The sequence below is a fragment of the Daphnia pulex genome, chromosome 12 (assembly GCF_021134715.1).
Source record: "Daphnia pulex isolate KAP4 chromosome 12, ASM2113471v1".
Lineage (NCBI taxonomy): Eukaryota > Metazoa > Arthropoda > Branchiopoda > Diplostraca > Daphniidae > Daphnia > Daphnia pulex.
In genome coordinates this window covers 3962869-3987243 of record NC_060028.1, presented here as the reverse complement: position 1 = coordinate 3987243, position 24375 = coordinate 3962869, and the positions used below count along the sequence as shown (strand labels likewise).

General features: G+C 39.0%; 1 protein-coding gene across 1 annotated transcript; it reads right to left on the bottom strand.

Moving 5' to 3' along the window:
* Positions 1–15901: 15901 nt before the first annotated feature.
* On the bottom strand, positions 15902–16794 carry LOC124209079 (cullin-2-like). The gene is made up of 4 exons (XM_046606943.1): positions 16709–16794; positions 16316–16530; positions 16152–16255; positions 15902–16087 (listed from the first exon to the last, which is right to left on the bottom strand). Exons 1-4 carry the CDS (start codon positions 16792–16794, stop codon positions 15902–15904), a joined length of 591 nt encoding a protein of 196 aa, XP_046462899.1.
* Between the last annotated feature and the right edge of the window lie 7581 nt (positions 16795–24375).

Genomic DNA, 24375 nt, shown 5'->3' with positions numbered 1-24375 from the left:
AAATGTTCCACGAGACCTTGAAACATTGTATTCTTTTTGATCATGACGTCAACATGAAGATGACTGATGGTTTCCCGTCTAAGTTCCTAGGAAATTCGTGTGAAATGTTTGGTCATTAATTCTAATCCAACAAAATTCTTTTCCAAAAATTGTAAAAAAAACTGCCTCCGTGACTGTTCACACAGTCAGTGTATCCTTAAAATAATTTTATAGCCAACATATTTAATTTCCTCAAGATATCATTGAAGAAATCATTTAATATTTTAGTCGTCCTCATGGTACGATAGGGTTAGTCCTGATTTCAATGTTGATTTCAGCCCCGTATTCAAATTCAGGAAATAATTTTCATAACTGCCTTTTTGGCTGTTATTAGAATATAATTAAAAAAAAAAAAACAAAAAAAAAACAGGGTAAGATTAAAAACGAGAACATATTTTCATCAAGATTTTTACGTCACCACTAAACCAACTAAGACTAACAAGAACTAATACAGCAATAATGATTTCCTTAAAAAACTAAAGGGGAAATGAATTTTTTGTCAAATTACTTTTACGGGTTTACTGACTGTTTTATAAATTCCAAACAGTTCCTGTGGCAGTTTTCAAATATTTTATATTCTGTGTCTAATAGGATTCGAATAACGACCAAAAATGAACGGCGATTTTCCAGGCGAACTCTTAATGCATAGTGCCTTCGTTGTTAAGTTGAATGGAACCCAATCAGACCAGTATTTTAAGTAGAATTAATTTAAAGTGTATGCTGGCAGACGTATCGAAAATTCGGGATAGCCTAATGCGATTTTCAAAATAATATTCAATAATTTTTCTTCTGTGATTTGAACTACGGATCAATATCTATCCTTTACCAATATTTAAGCTGACACTGAAGTTCAGTTTCAACTTAAATATTGGTGTTATTGGAAACAGTAAAGTAAAAAAGAGGACTTTCTTCACACAAAAACTGAAGAAAGACTATTGTAATACGAAAACTGCACTCTGTATAGCTCGTCTTGAAAAGGATACCGATATTTGTACCACCGCTGACATGTGGGAATCTCAATAAGATGCCCCTTCTATGAGATGATCTCATAGATGAAGCTATGTTGGCATGACAACTCAACGGAAAAAAGCAGATTTGAAGATACGAAGTGCTTGTTTGGGAATCCTCCGTGTTAAAGGAAACCACACTGTTGACGACATTGCAACTGAAATCCACAAAATCCACAAGGAGTTCAAGATTAGTAGCAAAGTTAATGTTATGATCGCAGACAGTGGTTCTAACTTCCTAAAAGCTTTAAAAATATTCGTGGACTACTCTTTAATAGTGGTCTACCTTCTTCAGCAGCTTATGAAAGATTATTCAGCACAGCACACACTTATTCAGCATTTTCACTTCTAAGAGATGCGAACTAGCTGATTCCGATGATCAGAATCTGATTCCATAAAAATTAACTCTTTTTTATGATAAATGTTAATTAGTACTAGTCAAAGAATGAAGTCTAGGGGAATGAAGAAAGTGGAATAATTACGGACAAAAATAATTCAATTTCCGTTTAAATTTTTTTTAAATGTTAATGGGATTAGAACCCCGGACCATTTTTCAACTTATGTACTCTAGATTTTGATCTTGCTATCTTTTAGACCAAACATGTTGATTTGAATTCTTTAAAAGTTTATTGTTGCTAATAAGTGATTGTAACTACACAACCAAACGCAGATGGCGCTGTAGATGGTCCAGCATTTGGAATCTTTTTCCCATACTTTTTATCGGTGTCCCGTCTTAGGACGGCGTTCGGTCTACACCACAGTATGCGAAACGGCAATAGCAAAAAAGATTTTCCCGAATTTGGAACCCTACATGGTGATGAATTTAAATTTAAATTGACAATGCTGTATATTCTGTCTGCAATGAACCCCATTTGGATGTTTTAAATATTCGAGTAAAGAGCTCATGTCAACTGACAAAGAATTCTGTAGTGAGATTATAATACATTTAATAAGGAAACTAAACATAAAAATTCTTTTTATACTATTTAAAATTTAATTTAATTTAAATTTATTAAATTAAATTAAATTATTATTTAAATTATTTTGAATATAGTATAATTTTTATGTTTTAAAAGTGAATATTGCCAAAAAATTGGTTGGAAATGGCTTGTATTGTATAGTTTTGTTTTTATCATTTATTGGAAGATGCAGTCTTTTATTGGCAATTAAATAGATCATTTGTGCTATGTAACCCCTTATTCAATTATAACAATTCCACATTTAAAAAAACTTGTTGAAATGATTATAACCACCCAATGAATTTTGACAAATAAATTCGGAATTAAGTTTGCGTATTTTTGAAGGCTGCCTGGCTGCCTGGCTGCCTGCATCTGCCGTATTCCTATATAATGAAACTAAGGTAGTGTTGTTTTACTTAACCACTTGATTCGACTATAACAAGTATTTAAAGAAGGTGGTAGGTATAAATAGAATACACTTTTTTGCCCACCCTTCCGCCTGTGGACCAAAATCGGATGTTTCTCAGCAAGGTTTGACGACTGAGGTGGAGATGAAGCCGATGTGGGGTTTTCTATCTGCATCTCTTCGCTTCAGTTCTTTATTAAACTAATGTTTTTTTTTATTTAGATCTTGGAACTGACAGTAAAGTATGATATGAATGACTCTACAGCAACCTACTTTTAAGACCCTTCAATCACGATCTTTACATTATCCATTATCCCACCCCAAACTCTATTCCAGAAAAAATTGACTCTATTGCCTGTTATAGACTTTTTTTCTTGGTCTGAGATGGCCACCTATAGTAACCAATTTTAAGGAAGACAGCAGATTTAAGAAATGTTCAAGATCATTTGATAAATCATTGAGGAGCACTCTAAAGAGTGCTACCATGTTGTTTTTACTTTTTCGAAACTGTATCCAATCTGATTGGTAACTTGGGGTATCTTGATCATCATATTCAGTAGCTCAGAGCAAACATTCTTTAGAAGGGAGCATTGTCTAGTCAAGAAGAACAGTCAACACAGTTGCTCATGATTGGAAAAATCTATCGTCTCAGAAATGTGGACTTTCTTGAATTGGAAGCCAGGATAGAAGTCTTGTTGTACAGCAGACATGACGTTACTATAACCAGCTGCTATTGCAATTAGAGCTCCAGAAATTCGGACTACTCTTTTTTTACCTTTAAGGTTAGAAACAAAATAATGCAGTTGACAATGATGTATGAAAGGACTGGATTCCAGGGTGTTCCTGATGGAGTAAGGAATTTTTTTCTCAATTTTCCACATGAGAAAATCTCGCAATATTTTATGTCTGATTTAGTGTAATGGATCTTGGATCGGTCACCTGTTCACATGAAAAGGATGAGCAGTCCACTGATATTGTCACGTGAGAATCCAGGGACACACACGTGTTAATGGATTTCACGTGAAGCTTTCCATCTTCTCAGTTTGTAAGGTCAATCAGAGTTATTTACTTGACCATCGTAACTACTACTTGTTCCGTATACACCGTATACACTTTCTACTTTACCCCGAATGAATATATATTATATAATAATATATTATATAAAATTATATTATATAATATAATTAACCGGACCGGACCATGTACGCCATGTTGCGAGGCTCCGACGAAGCTGTAGCTTACGCATAAACGATACGTGCATTTGGCAGTATGTTCTGAAGTTTTAAGACCGCTGAACCCCTTTTGGACGGCCCCTTTGAAGCAGCAGACACCAGATTTTTGGCACAATGGCACTCATCGAAAACGACCACGCCATCAAAGTTGTTTCCACACCACTGGGATACTTGTTCAATACGCGTCTGATATTTTACGCCCAATAGCGACTCTCCAGTTAAAGACGAATAAGTAGAGAAGAGTATTCCTTCAGTGAAGCAGCCATTCAAATCTCCCGAGATATCATCGCGATAATCAAAATCTTTCAAATCATGAACTGAAATGTGGCTGGCACGAATTTCGCGAAGGTCCCGTTCGACGTCGAGCTTCAAACTGCTGGAAGACGTGACCCAAATCGCCTTTTTCCGGTTTAGATGGTAATTTTCGCGGATAATCCCGGCAAGTGTTCGCCCTTTTCCCACACCGGCCCCGTCCCCGATGAGATAACCCGCACGTGAGCCGTCAGGTAGGATTTCCTCGTGGTGCTGGCATGCATAGTTTACAGCTTCCAGTTAAAGGGTCGAAAGCAACCCTGTGGTAATTATTTGGTCAGGTAAATGAAGTTCGTAGCTCACGTCTGGTGGGACAATACTAGCCAGGGACAAACTTTCAAATACAGGGTCAGGATGATGATGTTCAAAAATTTCGAGTTTGGCTGGGACTTAGTACGATACATTGAACGATTTTGAGTGGGAAACTTTTTTTCGTCGAGGCTGCAGTGACTTGCTGCTGTTGGTCATACTCATTTTAGACTCGGGTGAAGTATCTTCATGCTTTTTTTTCTTTGATGAATTTTCGACTGTAGTCATATTTGCAGATACTATTGGCCCCATGGGTTTTACGGTCACTAAATTGTGGGTTTCAGCATAAGATGTTGAAGGTAGAGAAATAAACTTTCTTATTTTTTCATCAACTGAAGCCACGGTTACCTCCTTAATGTAAAATAAGTTCAAGCATGGGTTATTTTTACAAAAGCAACAATACAATCATGAAATAATAACCTTTTGTTTAGATTGTTCAAGAGGCAACATCACCATGTCTCCAACTTTATTCTGAATACCTTCATGTCCTACAAATCGGGTCCATTAGCTGTTCGCCCCATCAGCTGTTCTCCCTTCCCAAGTCTCTTTTCTGTTGTTTTTCACAAGAGTTCTGCCAGAATAATTAGTAGTAATTTGAATTTCAAAGCTGTTGTTCAAGTCTTTTACTTCTTGACTACTTTTACTAGAGTGAAAATGACAGGCTTACCTGAAAATACAGATACACCACGCGGTAGGTGGTTTCCCACTACTTTTACGTTGACGGGAGCAAAAGTAAGTGTTGTGATTCAATTCTTTTTCTTTTTAAAACAATCAATTTTTCTCTTCTATTATTACTCCGTCTTTATATATGCCATAACTACCAAACATTGCACGAGTAGTGATTTGACCAAAAGGGGCTAGGGTGTGGTGGCTAGGATTAATAATAAATTTACTTTTTGTGGTAATGTTGCGGCCGAAGTGGAAAAATTAACGGACGCAAGAGAAATAGCTGCGATCTCCGACAACCGAAGGAGGCAGGACAAGGCAATCAAAGTGGCAAGTTTATAAGAGTGGACTTTGAAGGTCAAATCTTCATTATCCGGCAAAGTGAAAAAATAAGAACTACATTGGGATCCCGAATTGTTTGATAGCATGGGCGGGGGGGGGGTTTGAATTAAAACATCCTTTTAAAAGGCGCATTACCAGAGGATGTTCACCAATTCGGTGACCATCAATAGGATCTAATGTCATGGACAACATGGAACGCAAAGAATTAATGGTTTGGGAAGCAAAACCGGACCGAAATTGGTCATTGAGATGCTGTAGGCTAAAATAACAGTCAAAGAGTTTTGCAAGGGATCGTGACCCCATTCCATGTTCCAACGTATCCAATTAATCCAGGCGGACTGATAGGCAGTTGTTGTAGCGGAACGGGAGCTGGCCAATAACAACTCGAAAACTTGAGACGAAAATCCTCGCTCTTCGTAGTGATGTCGGACAATATCCAGGCGGATAGAAGGAATTTGAATGTTTTCAGAAGTGGATGCGGTAAAAACTTGCTGGAATGAAGAAGAAGAGGGTGTGATCGAAATATGCGATGGAGATCCACCGACATTTCCAAGAACAACGGAAACCAAGTCTGGGCCGGCCATAACGGACAGATGAGGACTAGGGTTGCTCGTTCTCTCTTGATTTTCGACAGACACCGCGGGATCAATGTGAAGGGGGGAAACGCGTACGCATGTATATCGGTTAACCTCAGGGAGAATGCCTTCACAGCCGACGCATTCGGCAAAGAGATCCAGCTGACAAATTGTGGCAATTGGCGGTTCCAAACCACCGCAAAGCTATCCACATCCATTAACCAAATCTCCTGCAGGAGTTTAAATTTGTCTACCAACAACATCCAATCACTCGCATAGAGGGACGAGCGGGATTCCAAATCTGCAACGGAATTTAAAATTCCGGGTAAATGGTTTGCCAATAAAGTAATACGCCGAGATTCACACCAGTCGACAATTTGAGCCGAAATGGAAGAAAGGGAAAGCGATTGTGTACCACCACATTTGTTAATATACGCTACTGCCGTCTTTATTTAAAAAACAAATGTATTGATATACCGTGGGAACCTGAAGTAAAAGTTTGCAGCGCAAATAACGCGCCCAATAACTCAAGTTCATTAATATGGCGTAAACTATCAGCCGGAGGCAAAGGGCCTCGTGTTGTGACGCCATCACAAACCTTACCCCAACCCTGCAATGATGCATCGGAAAAAATTGTCAAGTCTGGGCAAGAGGGGAGAATGGCCTTGCCGTTTGATCTTCGAAGGTGGTCAACCCACCACTGGATGTCTAAACGGGCCCCAGGGTGTAAAGAGATAAGCTGGTTCAAATCATGAAAACGATGCATCGACCGGATGTAGAACTGCTGTAAAAGTCTGGAGTGACCTTGAGCGAAAGACACCGTGGGAATGGACCACGAAACATTTCCAAGAGTTTAGCAGGATTTCGTAACTGCACTAGATCGCTGTCAAGGAGAATATTGCACAGGGCAAGAATAGACTCGACTTTGGGAAGAGGAAGGGAAAGTGTCAAATTTCGAGTGTCAAGACCAAGAAATTCTAAAAATTGAGAAGGGGAAAAAAAATGATTTCTCATAGTTTACGAGAAAACCAACTGACGTCAATAAGTCGATGATAAGATGCAAATGACGAATGGCCTCCTCGTACGAAGCTCCCATGACCAAAATATCATCTAAATAAATAATGAATCTAATGCTCATAGCCCGTAAACGAGCTATCAAAGGTTTAAATTTTTTTTTGAAAACGCGTTGGGCCGAAGATAAGCCGAACGGAAGACAAACGTATTGGTACAATACTCCCTTCCATAAAAAACGCAAGAACTTTTGATGTTCAAGTGCCACCGGCACTACAAAATAAGCATCTTGCAAATCCAATTTAACCAACTAGTCATTTTCACGAATTAAATGTTTTAAACGATCGATTCCTTCCATCTTAAAGTGTTCGTAGGAGACATAAAAATTTAACTGCTTTAAATTAAAAATTGGTCGAAATTTCCCCGCTGTCTTTTTGGGGACAACGAAAAAATTACTAACAAACCCTGTCTCATCAGGGGCAAGTACAATAGCGCCTTTCTGCAAAAGGGTTCGGACCTCAGCATCACAAATTTTTGACTTTTCATTATCCATGATGATCTCAGAAGGCCACTTGTCCTGAACAGGAAGGCGTAAAAAATCAATAAAATAGCCAAACTTGACTATATTCAAGATCCAAGGGTCGGCCGTGAGCGATTGCCATTGAACAGAAAATAAAGAGAGACGACCTCCAACAGTGGAACACACTTTTTGAAGGGAAAAAGGAAGGGTGACATACTTGTTGGAATTAGCGTTGGAAAAAGAATTGTTCTGTTGTTTCCCACGCCGTTGTTGCTGCTGCGGCTTTCCCCAGTTCCAATTTGGCTTGGGATGATTGCTGGCACCACCACTGGGACGATAATCTCCTTTGTAAGAGAAATTGTTGCCTCTACGGCTATAATGATGACCGTCCAGGCGTCCAATCTTGTCCAACTGTGCATCAATGTCGGCTTCCTTATCCATGGCCGAAATAAATTTCTCACCAAAGAGATAACGATAGTCTCGGGTAGAGAACAGCAAAGGATCATCTAACATATTCGAAAATTTTGGGGCCACATGTCGAATGACGTTGGAACGAAGCATTTTAGTGATGTGGGAAAAGACATGGCACAATAAACGAAGGGCCGTTTTGATTGGCAACTCGGCGTCATTACCTTCCTGCACCGAACACAACAAGTGAATAAGCGGTTCGAAAACGTCTTTTAATTCTCGTTGAATAGAGAAAAAATTATTTTCCAAAAAATCTTTAATCTTAGGTTTAGCAGAAGTATCTCCAATATTGCGAAGCCACTTCCGGACCATCGACGGATCTAACTCGGGAGCCATTAACTCAAAATTACTTTCAAAACTTGTTTTGTAAGAGCTGCGAAGAGTAAGGTTTTCGGATTTGGAATTGATGCCATTCTTCATGCAACCACGCAGCTCACGGACAGGTGATCTCTTCACCATACAAACGTTGACAGAATCTGGTGTGTTCTCTTGACGAACACGTTTCGAAGAAGAGGCCGATCGGAAAGAAGGAGATCCGGACTTGGAACGAGAACGCTTCCTACTAGAAGACGTAGATGGAGAAGGACGACGAGATGCACGGGAACGACTGTCCTGGTCGTCTTCGTTAGGATGAAAATCACGGTCATCGCGGTTGGGACGACTATCACCATCAGCCATTGGCGAAGCTAAATTAAGATCGTCAATTGACAAAGTGTTACCGCTTGCAGAACCTTCACGAAAGCCACGCGAAGCAAGAACACGTTGACGCTTGTGCGAATCAGAAGAAAAGACACTAGACATAGTGACTGCACTCAGACGGAGCTAAAAAGGGTCTTAGGAAAAAGGAGAGGGGCCTTGCCGCCCTCTAATAGGGGAGACATTGCCAGTTTTTTTCTTTCTTTGGAGGATCTAAATAAACAAGAATCAACACCGTTAAGGTAGAGCAGAATATGAATATAATGTTGGATTTGTTCATCCAAACATATTGCAAACCTGGATTTTGTGTCTCTCCATACTCTACTGAAGTTGTAAAAGCGTCTGCTGTCGCTTCTTGTGTTTTAGTGTGCTCTCTTCAATACAAACGTGGTCTAATAGGTTATGGGCCCAGGCTACGCTACATAAAAAGAAAAGTTTATTCAAGTTAAGATGGCAGCCACCTCAAGTCAAACTTCACATATTGCTAAATATGATGGGCAAAATTATTCTCTCTGGAAGTTGGGACTATGGGTCTTACTCGAAGAGCACAATCTGATTGACATTGTAACAGGAGAAGACACTCTACCTGATGAGGTATTAGTTGCAATCATGCATAATTGCACAATATTAATTGTAATCACGTATTGCACAGCACTTATTATTTATTATCCAGTTGCAATTATGTATTGCTACTTATTCTCATTTATGTATCGATAGGAAATGGATGATGATGGAGATATTGAGAATGAGGAGGAAATTAAGGAATGGAAAGTAAAGGACTGCCGAGCTAGAGGCTACATCCTATCAACTACTGAGGTAATTATGATTACCTACAATAACTGATTTATCTAATCATTGCTGATCTATTATTTTCTGTTAATAACAGATTGGACAGTAGAGAATCTTTGTCGATTGTAAAAGTGCCCACCAAATGTGGTTAGCTCTTTCAGCACAACATTTGGAACAGGCACAGGACAATTGATAAGACTTACAAGATCGATTCTATGAATATCAACACAAGGCTGGCAATGATTTGAAGCTTCATATAGCCGAAATCAAATCTCTTGCTCGCTAATCACTTGGAGGAGGTTGGCCGACCTGTTGATGAAAGACAACTGATAACTAAGATTGTTTGTACGCTCCCTTCAGCCTACCGACCTTTTGTTTCTTCATGGCGACATTCACCTGTTGAGAGACAGAACTTGGTGACACTTACATCTCTTCTACTACAGAAAGAAAGAGAAATTGCAAAATGGGTTCCAAAACGGATAATGGAAAAGACAGTGCCTTTCAAGACCAGCAATCCTCATCGGGGTCCACTTTGAGTGGTGGCCATAATTACAATGAATGTCAAGATGGCAAGAGAGGAGGATATAAAAGAGATGGCCGTAGAGGTAATCATTCTTATCGTGGTGGAAATCAACAGAATCGTGATGGCCATCACAGACAAGATGGCCAACAACAGAGGCATTGTACTTATTGTGACTTAACCAACCACACAGTCGATTTTTGCAACACAAAGAGACGTTATGAGAAGACTGACCGAGAAAGGGCTGAGTTGGCTAAGAAACGGAAGATAGATGAAGGAAACGTCCCCAGCTAGCAGAGTATATTTCCCAAATATTGCTAAAATATTATATTCCTACAATTGAGATGTTGGTAAAATAATTTTTTTAAATATTTTTCCAATATATTTTTGCACCCAAATTTGTTGGCTCACAATATTTTTTCAACTTGTTTTACTTATTTTACTTTTATTGGTGAAATAACAGTTTTACTTTTACTTTTAAAATTTTGACGGAAATTTGATTGTCGTGTTTATAGTTTTATAGTCCAGTGAGGAATATTTATTCATCTTCATCTTGTTATTAGACAATTTTGACTGTTTTGTTTTTGGTCTTGAGTGGGTTTGAACCATCACACCTTGAGTCACCAATCCAATGCTATAACCACTACACCAACAGCGATATCATAAATGTTTTTCGACTTGAGGCAATAAAAGTTTTTAGCTTCTAGAAGCCACGTAAACAAGGGTTAAGAGGGGATTCCCTATAGGGGTTTGTCCCGACAGGCAATAGACAGATCCAGAGGATCTCGCCAAGGATGTCCCTACGGCCAAAAAAGGGATAAGTCTAGTCCCGTAATGGTAAAATATTCTTTTCCGAGAATATTCTTCGGTCGATAACCCACATATTGGTATAATTTTAGATTATTACTTTGCTGCGTCAAGGTGGCTGTTAAATTGTTTTGTTGTTTTCCCAATGAATGACTTTTATGAAAGATGAATAAATCAATATTACTTTTTGTTATTTTCCCAATAACGGACCATTAAAAAAGTAATAAATCCTTTTTTTATGAAAAAGCTATAGTCTTTTACATTTAACATGCGTTCAAAGTCCCAAATGTTTTATATCGTATTCAATTCGTTAGTTCTGCATACAATTGCCTAAATGAACAATCCAATTGTCTTAAAATCCAAATCTTGCACAAGTCTTGAACAACTAACTTACGTACTTCGAATTTAAAACTCTACCTTCACGCTATCGTGATATAATTTATCTTAAACGTTAAGGAGATGAAATGTTAAAACTGATATTACTATATATCCATATAGGTAATTCTATGGAGGTTGGTTCAAACCCACTTTCAGCAAACAAATGACTTATGAAACAAATAGTCTCAATAATCATAAATTCCTACACTGATGTAATTAAATCAATTTGCTCACGCTGGGCTATAACCATGACAATGTGTAAGTATGCACTATCCATCTGGTCACATCGGGACTTTATAATCATCTCCGTTGCTGGTGTAGTGGTTATAGCATTGAATTGGTGACTCAAAAGATGATGGTTCAAACCCACTCTCGGCTTAAAAGGCAGCACCTAACCAATCGTTTAGGATTTTGAACGTGTGGTAAATGTTAAACACTATAGCTTTTTCATAGAAAACTATGTATTCCTTATCTAATTATCCGTTATTGGGAAAATAAAAAATATATATATATTAATTTATTCTTTTTTTATAATAGTCATTTATTGGGAAAATAACAAAAAAATTTAACAGCCACCTTGTCGCAACAAAGTAATAATATAATATTATACCAATATGTGGGTTATCGATCGAAGAATATTGTCGGAAAAAAATATTTTACCAATAAAGACATGCTAGCTGGGTCGCTGTTGATCTCTACACTCCTGATATACCACTAACGGATCGAGGAAGGATATGAAACTAGAAGTACTGGAGACTGGTTCGCGGACAGCGGAGCAACGCAACATATAACTGATCAGAGGGAAGCACTTGATAACTACGTTGCTGTTCCTGAAGGTTCATGGTCTGTCACTGGAATTGGATCAACAAACTACATTGTAAAAAGGCTACGGGAATGTAAAGGTGTGGACTATTGTGAACGGTTTAATGAAACCAGCCGTCATCAAGAAGGTTCTCTATGTACTAGAACTTGGGACGAACCTGTTTTCTATTTCGGCTGCCACTCGCCTCGGATGGGAAGTGATTTTCTCTTTTCTCTTACAGTCCGCATTTCATCAGCCAAGCATGAAGTGATTATGGTTGGAGAACGAGCTGGAAGGGGCCTCTACCTTTTGAAGATTCATCCCCGTTTCTTTCATGAAGATCACGACAAACAATTGGGTTTCACACCTCCAATAAAAACAGGATTCCAAGATTACCAAGTTAATTTTGCGTTCGCGTCATCTATCTCTTCTGGCCTTTCCACCTGGCATCGGAGGCTTGCCCATGTTAATTACCGGACTATCATCAAGATGGCATCGAGTGGTGTTGTTAATGGCCTTGATCTTGCCAACAACACCATTTATAAGACTCCTTGTGCTGGCTGTGCTTATGGTTAGCATCAACGATCTCCATTCCCGACTGGCCGCACCAGAGCAACTTATACTGGCCAGTTAATTCATTCTGACCTTTTTTGTGGTCCAATGGAGAAGTTGACTCCCGATGGATGCCTGTACTTCGTTCTTTTCATTGATGATTCCAGTGGTTTTCGTTTTATCTTCTTCTTGAAAGCAAAGAGTGAAGCTGCTGACCATTTCAAGAACCTTATTAGCATCATAAAAGGAAAAACTGGAAATCTTGTCCGGACTTTCCGGACAAATGGTGGAGGCGAATGATCGAGCAGTGACTTTGGAACCTGGCTTACTGGAAAAGGCATTCGTCACGAGACAAGCGTCCCTCATACTCCACAGCAAGATGGGGTATCCGAGCAAGCCATTAGCACTGACCCCGAAGGTGCTTGCAGTTGTCTCCACGATTGTTTTCCTACATCCGAGCCTTGGGGGGAAGAGGTCATCATTGGAACTAAACGACTTGTTGAAGATGGCCGATTGCCTACCTACTTGTGGGCAGAGGCAGCATCCTATGTTGTTTATACCCTCAATCGTGTTCTAAGAAAGGTTTCGCCCATTACTCCTTTCGAAGCTTGGCACAACAAACGTCCAAATCTTTCACACCTTCGACCTTTTGGCTCTATTGCGTTTGTGCACATTCCGAAGCCAGAAAGGAAGAAACTGGACCAGAAAAGTATGCATTGCATTTTTGTCGGATATTCCCAAACACAAAGGGCTTACCGCTTTTGGAATCTGGTAACTAGACGAACTGTAAAATTCAGCTGAGATGCGACTTTTGATGAACACCATAGACTCGCTGCAGTGCCCGACGAGATACATACTCCACCTTTTCAATCTGTCAATCCATCCTCATCAATTCAAATTCATGAGACATCTCCATTGCCCAGCACCGAACATACTCAGAATGCTACAGAGAAACCAGCCAATGATTTAATGGTGGAGGACCATGTTCCAGTCGAGCCTACTAACCAACAAGAAATACGTCCGACCTTGAAGCATCATTGGAACCTCCACTACTTCCAGTTCCTGAACCACCACAGAAGCCTCAGCTACAAGTTTCAGCTCGTGGTAGGATCCCCATTCTAGAGTGGAGGACATGGTCTGCTTATAGTCAGTTGGATGGTGAACGCCCTTACATTCCCTACAGCTACAAGGATGCCATAAACTGTCCTGACGCTGAAAAGTGGATATTGGCAATTATAGACGAGTACGACTCTTTGATGGAGAACAAGACCTGGTCTATTATGACTTGCCCCAAAGGACGACACCCAGTCAAATTTCGTTGGGTATTCGACATCAAACCTGCTGTTCAGGGACAGCCCCCACGATACAAGGTCCGATTTGTGGCCAAAGGTTTCAGTCAACGGGCAGGAGTTGATTTCACAGAAACATATTCTTACGTTGTCACTCACGATACTTTGAGGTTATTGATGTCTTGTATTGCAGCTAATGACATGGAGATGGTGCATATGGATATAAAGACTGCTTTCCTATATGGATCCATTGAGGAAGAAATCTATATGACTCAACCGGAGTGTTTCGTCATTCCAGGGAGAGAGACCGAAGTATGTCAACTACACAGATGTATCTATGGTTTGAAGCAGTCGTCTTACGTCTGGGGTAAGCCATTTACCGATTTCATCAAGAAGCATGGATTCATCCAAAGTAAAGAAGATCCGTGTCTTTTCTAGTGAATCTGTGGAACAGAGAAGACCTTCTTGGTGATCTATGTCGACGACGAAATCATAGCTAGTAATCAACAGAGCCTCATCGACGAGTTCCTAGATGTTCTTGGTGCTGAATTTCAAATTAGATCTCATCCTGTGGAGCGTTTTGTGGGAATTAACATCAACCGTGACTAACAGAAGAAGAAAATCCATCTATCTCAACCTGATTACACCACAGAGGTTATAAACAAATTCAGGATGACTACATGTTTTCCTAAGAAGATTCCAGCCTACCCAGGCACTCGATTGGAGAAGAAAGAGCCGGAGGAAGCTGTATCATTCCCATATCAGGATGCTGTGGGTAGTCTCCTTTATTTGGCGCTCGTCACCCGTCTAGATATTGCTTTTGCTGTGGGCCAGGTTGAATCTCCTAATTCATCCCATGTGACTGCGGTTCATCATATCATTTCATACTTAAAGGGAACATCTAGTCATGGAATCTGTTTTGATGGTTATGCCCCTCCTTCTTATCCAATTGGATACTCTGATGCGGATTGGAGTGGATGTCTTGATTCACGGGGCTCTATTACAGGAACGATCCGGGGTCCCATTGCTTGGTCTTGCCACCGTCAGAAATGCATCTCTACTTCAACGGTGGAGGCGGAGTATGTCGCTGCTAGCGAGGCCACCAAAGAGGCGGTGTGGATTCGTCGGATTCTCCAAGTCTTCCGAATTGACAATGGAGAGCCTATTATTATCAAGAGCGACAACCAGGGGGCCATTCAGTTGACATGTCATCTAGCCCAACGCCAAAGGACTAAACATATCAATATAACCTATCATTTTATTCGTTCAAAACAGGAATACCGAGAAATTGATATCCAGTTCGTCAATTCTGAGCACCAGTGGGCTGATTTCCTAACTAAACCTTTACTAAGTCCGCGACTCACCGCCATCCTAGAACCAGTCGGGATTGTGCCGGGTTTGACTCTATGTGACTTATTGGTTGTCTTAATGTTTGTCTGAGGGGGTGTGTTCATTTATTTATTTTCATCGTTTATGTTTGTCTGAGTGGATATGTTCATCTAGACATATTGCAACCCTGGATTTTGTGTCTCTCCATACTCTACTGAAGTTGTAAAAGCGTCTGCTGTCCTGTCACTTCTTGTGTTTTAGTGTACGTGGTATAATATATAACTTAGAATACTGCCGTAATTTTCGTTTTTTTTTCTAATACCACCCGTTGTGAGTGTCCGTTCATATTCGTCGTCGTCGTTGCCGATGGCTCAACACGGAAAAGGTGATGACCACATTTGAATGTTTTTCCGTAACGCCCACATCGCGATCGACGAAGAAAGGACGAGGTGAAGAGGACGACTAACCAGAAAACTCTTTGCTGGAAGATGTCTTGGAGAAGATTGATGGAGATCATAAAAAGAAGAAGATTTGCACTCTCTTTTACGATCTCGTGTTTTTGCTATCTCACGCTCTCATTATTTCTTTTGCTTATTTTACCTGTTTCACTTAGGGTTAACTTTGTTACATGACTCATCACTACTTTACTTAACCCAAAAATTCATGTTCAACTAATTTTTATGTTATGTATTTATAATACTCGCGTTTCGCGTTTTGCAATGCGGAAGTAACATTTACAGTCGAAACGGGTGAATATCAAACGAGGGGGACAAAAATGAAACATGTTCAGCATGCGAAATGTAAAAAGGTAAAAAACCCTCAAAGTTTTTCTTAAATAATTTGTCAAGTTTCACGCTGAAGTATTACCAGTATTATACTGAGATTCCAATTTTCTATGCCACATAGGCGTACTCGTCCATTTTCCGAGCCAGATACTCCTTATCGATTAGTTTGGCGATACACTTTTTAATCAATGTAATAGAAGCAATAAACCGGGCTTTGGACTCGTTCAACACTTCCTGCATCAAGACGTCGTGACGAAGTTTCTTCTTGGCTTTCATGATTCGAACGATTGGAGCCTTAAAAGCAGATTAACGAAAAAGTAGTATTTCGGATCTCTAATGCAGTATATTTATTTCTTACCTCAAGGTAAACCGCCCTCTCTTTGATTATGGAAGAATAAACAGGCTCGTGTTCTTGGACAGACTTCCGGACAGCTCTCAACACAAACTTGGGATCTTTGGTTGCTAAAAAGCATGTTGAGGGAAATTTGTGTTGATGGTTGAAAAACTTGCTGATTGGCTAACAACAGCTTCTCGTCAACAAGGCTCTGAACCGTCCTTTAAAATCAACCGGCTTGAGCCTGGTGGCTTTTAACAATTCTTCGCAGGTCACTGCATCGGTGTGTTGGAACGCAATTAGCATGGCCACTTGGAAGGTGTTCATGTAATAGTGTAAATACTCTTTAAGTAATTGAGTTTCACTTCTACTTAACTCATGGGTAGCCACGTAAGCTTCCGTCCTGTGTATAGCCCACGATAAGAATCCTCGAAGATTTCCACTGATTTTGCCAGTTCTTGTGGAAGGGCAAAATCAACAGATCAGCTGTGTCGGAATGGCCAGTTGACGGATTTCATGAAGCGCATGGAGAAATGGAGACCAGCCAGTTCAGGTTAATCTTGGATCGAAAGATAACTCACTTTGATAGCTTTTCATCAAGTTTTGTGTCGGCACTACCGTCTTTTGATGACTTCTTCAGAAGAAAATCGACATATTTGGCCAGCATCTCGGGAGTTTTGCATTGAATGTTGACTTGATGGTTTACCACAGCAGAACATGTCCTATCTAGAGCGCTTTTAAAAAGCGTATCGTTGCTGAACAAGGTTTTATATGATTTCCTTGTACTTCGACTGTACGTTTAAAATGCTTTCTACGAACTCGATAGGTATGTTGCGTTCAGACAGATTAGTCACTCCTCTCAGCCCTTGCTGCTTTATGTGTTCAGTAAGTTGCGACACACAAACTGATAATCCTACCGGAAACCTGAAATAAACACCAACGATCAGAATTCCATCGAAATGCTCTTTCTACAACCGGACGAGAGATAATATTACCAAGTTTATACAAAAAAATAATTTTGACATGCCGCTTTAATGATATTCAGCGTTAAGACAAGTTGCAGCAGTATTAACAAATTTCTCGCCATAGGGGTAGGTCACATATTTATGGAGACGGGTGTACGCTGGTCCTACTACCTTGTCAAGGACGGCGTGCCATTCGAAAAATAATCAAGAGCTGCCGACAATGCAAAATGGCAAGAGAAAAACCACAACCACCGATGATGGCAAATCTCCAAAAGGTTTTGCTTCAATGTTTCTTACGAGCTTTTACAAAAAGTGGCTTAGATTTTTTTTGCCCCCTCACAGTTGTCATCGTGCGTCGATCGGAGAAGCGACACCTGCTACTAATCTCCTGCTTAATGACTCGAAACCTTAACCTGGAGGTGGTGCACTCTATGAGCTCAGATTCATTCATGATGGCGCTCAGGCGTTTAATTGCCTACCGCGGAAAAATCTGACGTCATCTTTATCGAAAACGGTACAAATATCGTCGCTGGAGAAAAAGAACTAGGAGAAGTCTTAGCAAATCAGAACGCAAGAAAAATCAAGTAAGAACTGGCTATCCAAGACATTAGTTGGTGCTTCTCCCCGCCTTCCGGTCCTAACTTTGACGGAGCCTGGGAAAGGCTAGTTCAGTCCAGTAAATGAACCCTACGATTCATTTTTCAAGACCGAACTGTCACGGACGAAGTTTTGTCTTCGGTGTTTTAAAGGCTGATGGCCATATTCAAAAGGAAATCGGAAAAGAATCTTTTCCTACACTACTGGATAGTAGCTACTATAAACACGGAACAGAGGAAAGCATTTGGTTTGTGCCTGTTTTCTTTTTATCCACAGTAGTACATGTGTGTGTGTTAAACAAATCAGAGATTACCCCTGTGGGAAGAGAGAGAGTGAGCTGCATGAGAAAGCTTATTTATTGGTTCCACTTTTCTAAACGGATTAAAGGGTTGAATATCTACAAGGCTTTACAGTTTTCACAGTGATTCAAAGAGCGTCAATGTTATCCAAACGGGAGATGCCTCAGACCAATTGCCCCTATCTACCCGTGGAATAGCCTTAGAACACGGAGGAAAAAAAGAAAAGAAGTCAAATTAAGAAATTTAAACTTTTACCCTCTTCTTCGCCACCAATATATTCCACCCTTCTAGCAAATTTCCCGTTGCAAGGATGGACTATGTATTTCCTTTCCGAATGGAAGGATATCCCGCAAGTCTGTCCTTGGTCTAAACGTGGGACATCCAAATGTCGCGCCGCAGTATGTCCGAATGCGGACAGAACGGCCGTCACCAAATGGATACTGTGGGGATAAAAACTTATGGAAAGTTAGCCACTTCTTTTTCTTATACAAAAAAAGATATTGTAGATTCAGAAATATTTAAAACAAAATTATTATTACATCGCTCGTACGCAATTTGATATTTTCGAACATTACGTATGGATGATATGCGGTGGAAAGGTTGACGGATATCATTAGGAAATAAAATATTTGCTGTCCCAAATGAAAAGAAAGTCCTATGTATATCACTTGTAGTTACCAAAAGGACGAGACGTCAATTGGAGTTGGGGTCAAAAAATGATATTCTACGGATTCTACGGTCTGCTTGCAGGGCAAGAGTAGCAGGGTAAGACTTCGTGGATACCACACCATTCGAGATAGCTTGTGGGTGATTTAATAATGAAAACCCATGTATCCCACACCATAACTCTTATACGAATTTAAAAATAGCGAAAAGTAAAGAATAAAGTTCTTTATCTTTCTGGGGAAAACCAAGGAAGTTAGTATGCGCACTCCTAATGTATGAAAAGGAATTCCCGCAGTTATCGTTAGTCTAAGACTTATCTCGTGTGGGTTAAAAAACCAAAATTTGAATAAAGTTTTTTGTTGGCAAAAACTAAAAAAAGCGTCAACTATGCCGACTCTCCCCTACTGTAATGCGTTGTCTATCAGAGACTTCTGCATTAAATCTGCGTACCAAATCGGAGTCGACGAATGATAAAGGTCGTTGCATGAAATTTAGATTTGTTTTACACATACATGGTTATAATCGACGCTGATTTTCACGCTGATTCTCATGGTATTTTGTAATATTTTTTAAATCAACACAGTATGTGTATTTCTACTGCAAAGTTTGAATAAGTTTTTCCCATTTTAAAACGGGCCCCCAGTCATTTTTTATTTGCGGGTTTTGATTACTGATCTATTTGCAGACGAACTTCATTCAAATCACCCATTTTGTGCTGTCTACGGCTGCCTACATCCCTTTTTTGCCCAACTTAGAGCCGAAATACGAAAAGGGTTCTTTACTACCGTTTGGGTAGCGAGTAAGTAAGAGACAATGCAAGTGTTATGCTGAACTTTCTTTTTAAATGGCCGGCTTAACACAAATGGGGACAAGAACTGATGAATTACAAAAACTTGATTGGCAGTAGTCTTCTATGTTTAACAGAAACAGAAAGGAAACTCAAGGTTCTCTCAGAATCAAACGATCTGCAAGGGCGATGAGAATTCGGCGGGTGGATCGGTCTCGATTGGCTCTTCGACACTGGGCTCTTCTGAAACGTTCGAGTGTCTTCAGTAATTGACTCAAAGAGAGCAGCCACCAGATCATAGTTATAAGTGGCAGGCGAGGAGACTGGAGGCTGGCGTGTTACACGCTTTCTATAGTTCTCTTTGGGGCTGCCTTTCTGTGGGTTTGACCCGAGCAACTTTTTTAGCCTTCTTTTACCCCTTTTCTTTCTTCATATTCTTTGGTGTTACGAAATGCATAATTTTGGCAACATGTCTTTTGGATTTGTCTCAATTTTTTTAGCCTGAGCTTCCTTTGTTGTGACATAATCACTGGCTGATGAAACGATGGCTGGTTTGACTGGCAGCATCTTAGCTAGCTAAAAAAGGTTTTAACTTAAACTTTTTAAACGCAACGTTAGCTGTATTACCTTTTCCGATTAGAGGGCTGATTGGTTTTGGGACTCGGGAGCCGTTCAAGGACGGGCCGCAAGGTCTTTCTTTCTCTAAAGAACTTGGGGTCGTACTGTGGTCGGGGAGATATCTCTCCCTTCGTTGGCCTTGGTGCCATATTTGCCGGTTTGAGTTCTTATGACGGAAAAAGAAAGTACTTATGCCCTATCCCACAATTCTCACAAAATATAATCTCTTTCTTAATTTTTCTCTCCAGTGAAATAAATTGCAGAAAAAAGCTTTTCCCTATTTTCGTTTTTTCCGAAAAATTCTAGTCACTTAATCGAAACTGGAATACATCAAATTTCCAAACTTTGGCGAACTTGGAATACACTGATCACACGAAAAATAAAGGAACTATTTTAAAATTGGTGATAACCAAAAAATTCTTAGGTAGTCCCTGTTAGAAATCTGCCAATTATTTTGTTCTTCCTTTCCACAAGCCATAACTGATTGATCTGAAGCAGTTTTACTTTGGCATACATCTAAAAGTGAGAACATTCAACAAATCTAAATAAGGATTCAATTGATGTAGAGTTGCAACAAATAAATCTTTGTTCCAGTTAGAGTGCAACTTGCTCAAACCAGATTTGGATCCTGACTTGGATATTGGTGGCAAGAAACCCAATGCACAATCATTAATTATTTTTTTTATTTACATAAAGTTTATATTTCGCAGCCAGGTTAGAAATTTAAGTAGATAAACAAATTGATGAACACCTCAATCTCATTTCCAAACTTCATTTCCAAACTTCATTTCCAAAACTAATGCAAAATGAAATGCGACAATGGGCTCCCTGGAAGAAATGCTATGATTTCATTTCAAGGAAAAAAATACTTTGATTCTTGCGTTAACTCAATCATCGGTCAACACAAAAATGGCCAAACAAATGAAGGAAACTGGTCAAAGGCGTTTTTGATTGATTTGCTTTTGATGGGATTCTAGGTAATTTGTCTTCAGGGCTTATTTTTTCTCATAGCTTAGGAACTCGCATATCCATAAAAGCAAACCCCTCTAAACTTTATAGAAACCAGCTGTCACGCAAGCCCATAACGGCTACTACGCCGACTCATATCGACTAAAAGAAGTGCTGACCCGGCGATCCATTCACCTTATATAATCCCTGTAACATTTCTCTCTCTCAGTCTCCTGGACACTATCACTCTATATATGCTAACGTTCTCTTCCCTGTATTCCCGCTTATAAACTAAGACATGCCAATACATCAGTCTACCACTCCTAGCTGTTCTTGTTCTTTCCTGTCAAGCTAAACTTTACACAAGCACTTAATTTGAAGCACTTAACATTTCGTCCTTTCGCCATTCCAGAGGAAGTTGGATCACAATTATGAATTATTGAGTGCACTCGCTAAAAAAGGAATTCATCCACTAGATAATGCATTATTAAAATTTTTCTATGATAAAAATTATAAACAGGGCTTAAAATCATATATTAGTGAGTAATTTTGCTAAATTTTAATTTAAATGCGAATTCTCGTAAATAGCCTTGATTATAATGATATTGAGCAAAATAACTGACCGACAATTGAGGAATATTGCCAAAACGTCGCCCACCCCAAATTATTTTGGACACTCTTGACGAGTTAAAAAAGAGTTATAAAATTCTTATTACGAAATTTCGGTTTGATGGGCTAATGTAAGTACGCGATTTTAGTAGTTACATAGAAATTAAAAATTTTTTGAACTATACAGTATGGGTGAGCTTGTCGTGAATCATTTCTCTTTTTTTCTGGATTGTTGCCCGGGTTCCAATTGTGCTACCAGCGACATTCGTCTTATCGTTGCTCTTAATAACTCCGTTTTGGATTAACTCGGCTGCAATTTTTTGTTCGTCTGGGATTGCGCTATTGTTTGTAGCAGTTGCAAATTGTTTTCACCTTTGGTTTAATTCCGGGGCTTCAACATGGATGTAAGCATATTTGAAATTGTTTGGAAATTAGTGGTAAGTGTTTAATTAGAGCAATTTAAGTTTATTTTGAATGGCTAAAAATCTATATTCTCTTTATTTACCAAACTGGTATTTACTAATAAGTGGTAAACAACACGTCATCAACCTATTCTCCTAAACGGTACTCGTTGGAAGATCAGGAGGGCTTTTGCTAATATATAAGTAGTCGTAGCATCCGTGGAACTCAGGAATGTGAAACATGTGAAGGTCAGTGTATTGAATTTACGATCATAATCCAAAAGTGTCTTTCTTATGGCACCCTCCAGGATAACAAAATAAGCCAACGGTTTATGAGATGCAGCGACAAATATTCGGGCCAATATTTCCTTCTTTTATCTGATCGCAAGTTCTTTGTCATTTGACTGATTTAAATCTTAAAGATTTCCCTGAAGTCGAAGAACGTGTTTACAAAAATGTTATGTGAACAACTTATTAGACTCATTTTATACTGAAAAAGAGGATAATCAAGAAGTAAGGGATTCTACTACATTATTAAAAAAGATTTCAAACGTTAGGCTTTCATTTCAATCAATGGCTTTTTCTGACAAGTTCTCTCTCTCTCATACCTGAAGCTTATAGAAATAATCCTCAATTGAATTTATATCTTTACGACCTACCGACTATGAGAACATTAGGTGTATTATACGACAAAGAAACTGATCTTGGCACCTCTTCTTCCCCTTACTGTGCTGAAATTAGAGCTCAAGCGCTCTGAGTCATATAAATTTTCTTCGGTCGTCTCTTTTGATTCCAATCGATATCTTCATTTATTGGTTTGGATTCCAAACACTTCTACAACGGATCACCATCGAGTATTCCTAACCAGCTTAGTGGCATCATGTACTAGGTGCTGAAAATCCGGCTGATGAGTGCAACCGAGGATTATTTCCTTCCGAGATTGTGGAAAGAAGCCATTGTCTCAACGCCCCCACTTTCTTGAAATTGTCTGTAAGTCATTGGCTGTCTACTATCAAACTTCCTAATCCTAGTGCAGAAGATCCGGAAGTGGTAGCTACGAATTGAATTGGGATTTTTTATGGCCCCGCTTATGAGAATCGGATACGTTCGTTATTGGAGCGTTATTCCGATTATGCAAAGTTATGAAAGAAGTTACTTAGATATCGCAATTAATCTCCAACTCTAACTTACACTCTCAAGGTTGGATGGGAAGGGTTACATGAACCGATAAACAAAAGAAGATTAATAAGAAAAATACGAAAACTTAAATGAATGAACATTCTTTAAGGATTTGCTTGTAAAAAAATATTGCCAATTTTTATTTATATTGCATTGGAGGTAAGCAAATTATAGTTTTTCGTTGTTTACTCTTATTTTTCTCTTTTTTTCCATTACAAACATTTTCTTATTGTTCTTCAATAGCGGATCAGCTTCTGGTTTTTGCATTTTCTTTTGATTCTTTCCCTTCTTTCCTGGCTGTTTCACTACATTCTGAAGACGACAACTATAATTGTCGAAGTTTTGTGCTACGGAAGTTACATCCAATGTTTCTTTAAATTTCCATTTGTGTCTATGCAGTTTACCGCTGATAAGTTGAGAAGGAACAAAAACATGAATGTGGAAAGCTTTATGTCAAACAAACAATAAACATGAATTCGTAATTGGGAAAGCAACAAAAAGGAACTTCTTTCTATGAGTTTTAGCAAGCAATGAGGCAGCGAATTTGATAAAAAACGAGTATTGTTGAGATTTGCAACAGGCAGTAAAATAAACTTTTTTTGCACCTCGTCCACGGATCAAATGTCGCTGTTCCATGTAACTGGTAGTTAAGAAGATGATTTAGAAAATAAACAAAAAATTATTTAAACAAACTTTCCCAAGAATTAAGCTCACAGTAGATTGTAAAAACGTTTTCAAGCAAATTGATTGGAAAGTCAACTCTTTTTTAGCCAATTTGTTAAATATTTTGTCCACGATCGTAGTAACAGTAATGTTTATTTTTCAAATTTTCCTAAATTTTTTTAGGATTGAGTCATAGTTTTTTTGTGTTATGATAGCGGAAGAGGGATTCCAAACCAAAAAATTTAACTGCCGATAAAAAAATTCACACAAAATGAGCTTAATACAAACTTTACCTCTAAAACCTTTTCCTATGCAAATAACGCAGCCGTCTTTATTTATACCTGTTTGAAATCGCCAATCCATGTAAACATTTAGTTTTTTTGAACAGAGATTTGATGGCTTTGGAAAACCCTAGTTCATCTGTACAGTTTGTGATCGATAGTAACATATTTCTTCATAGCATCTGAAGCAGATGGTCTGGCTTTACCTACATTTGAATAACAATTTGATTTATGA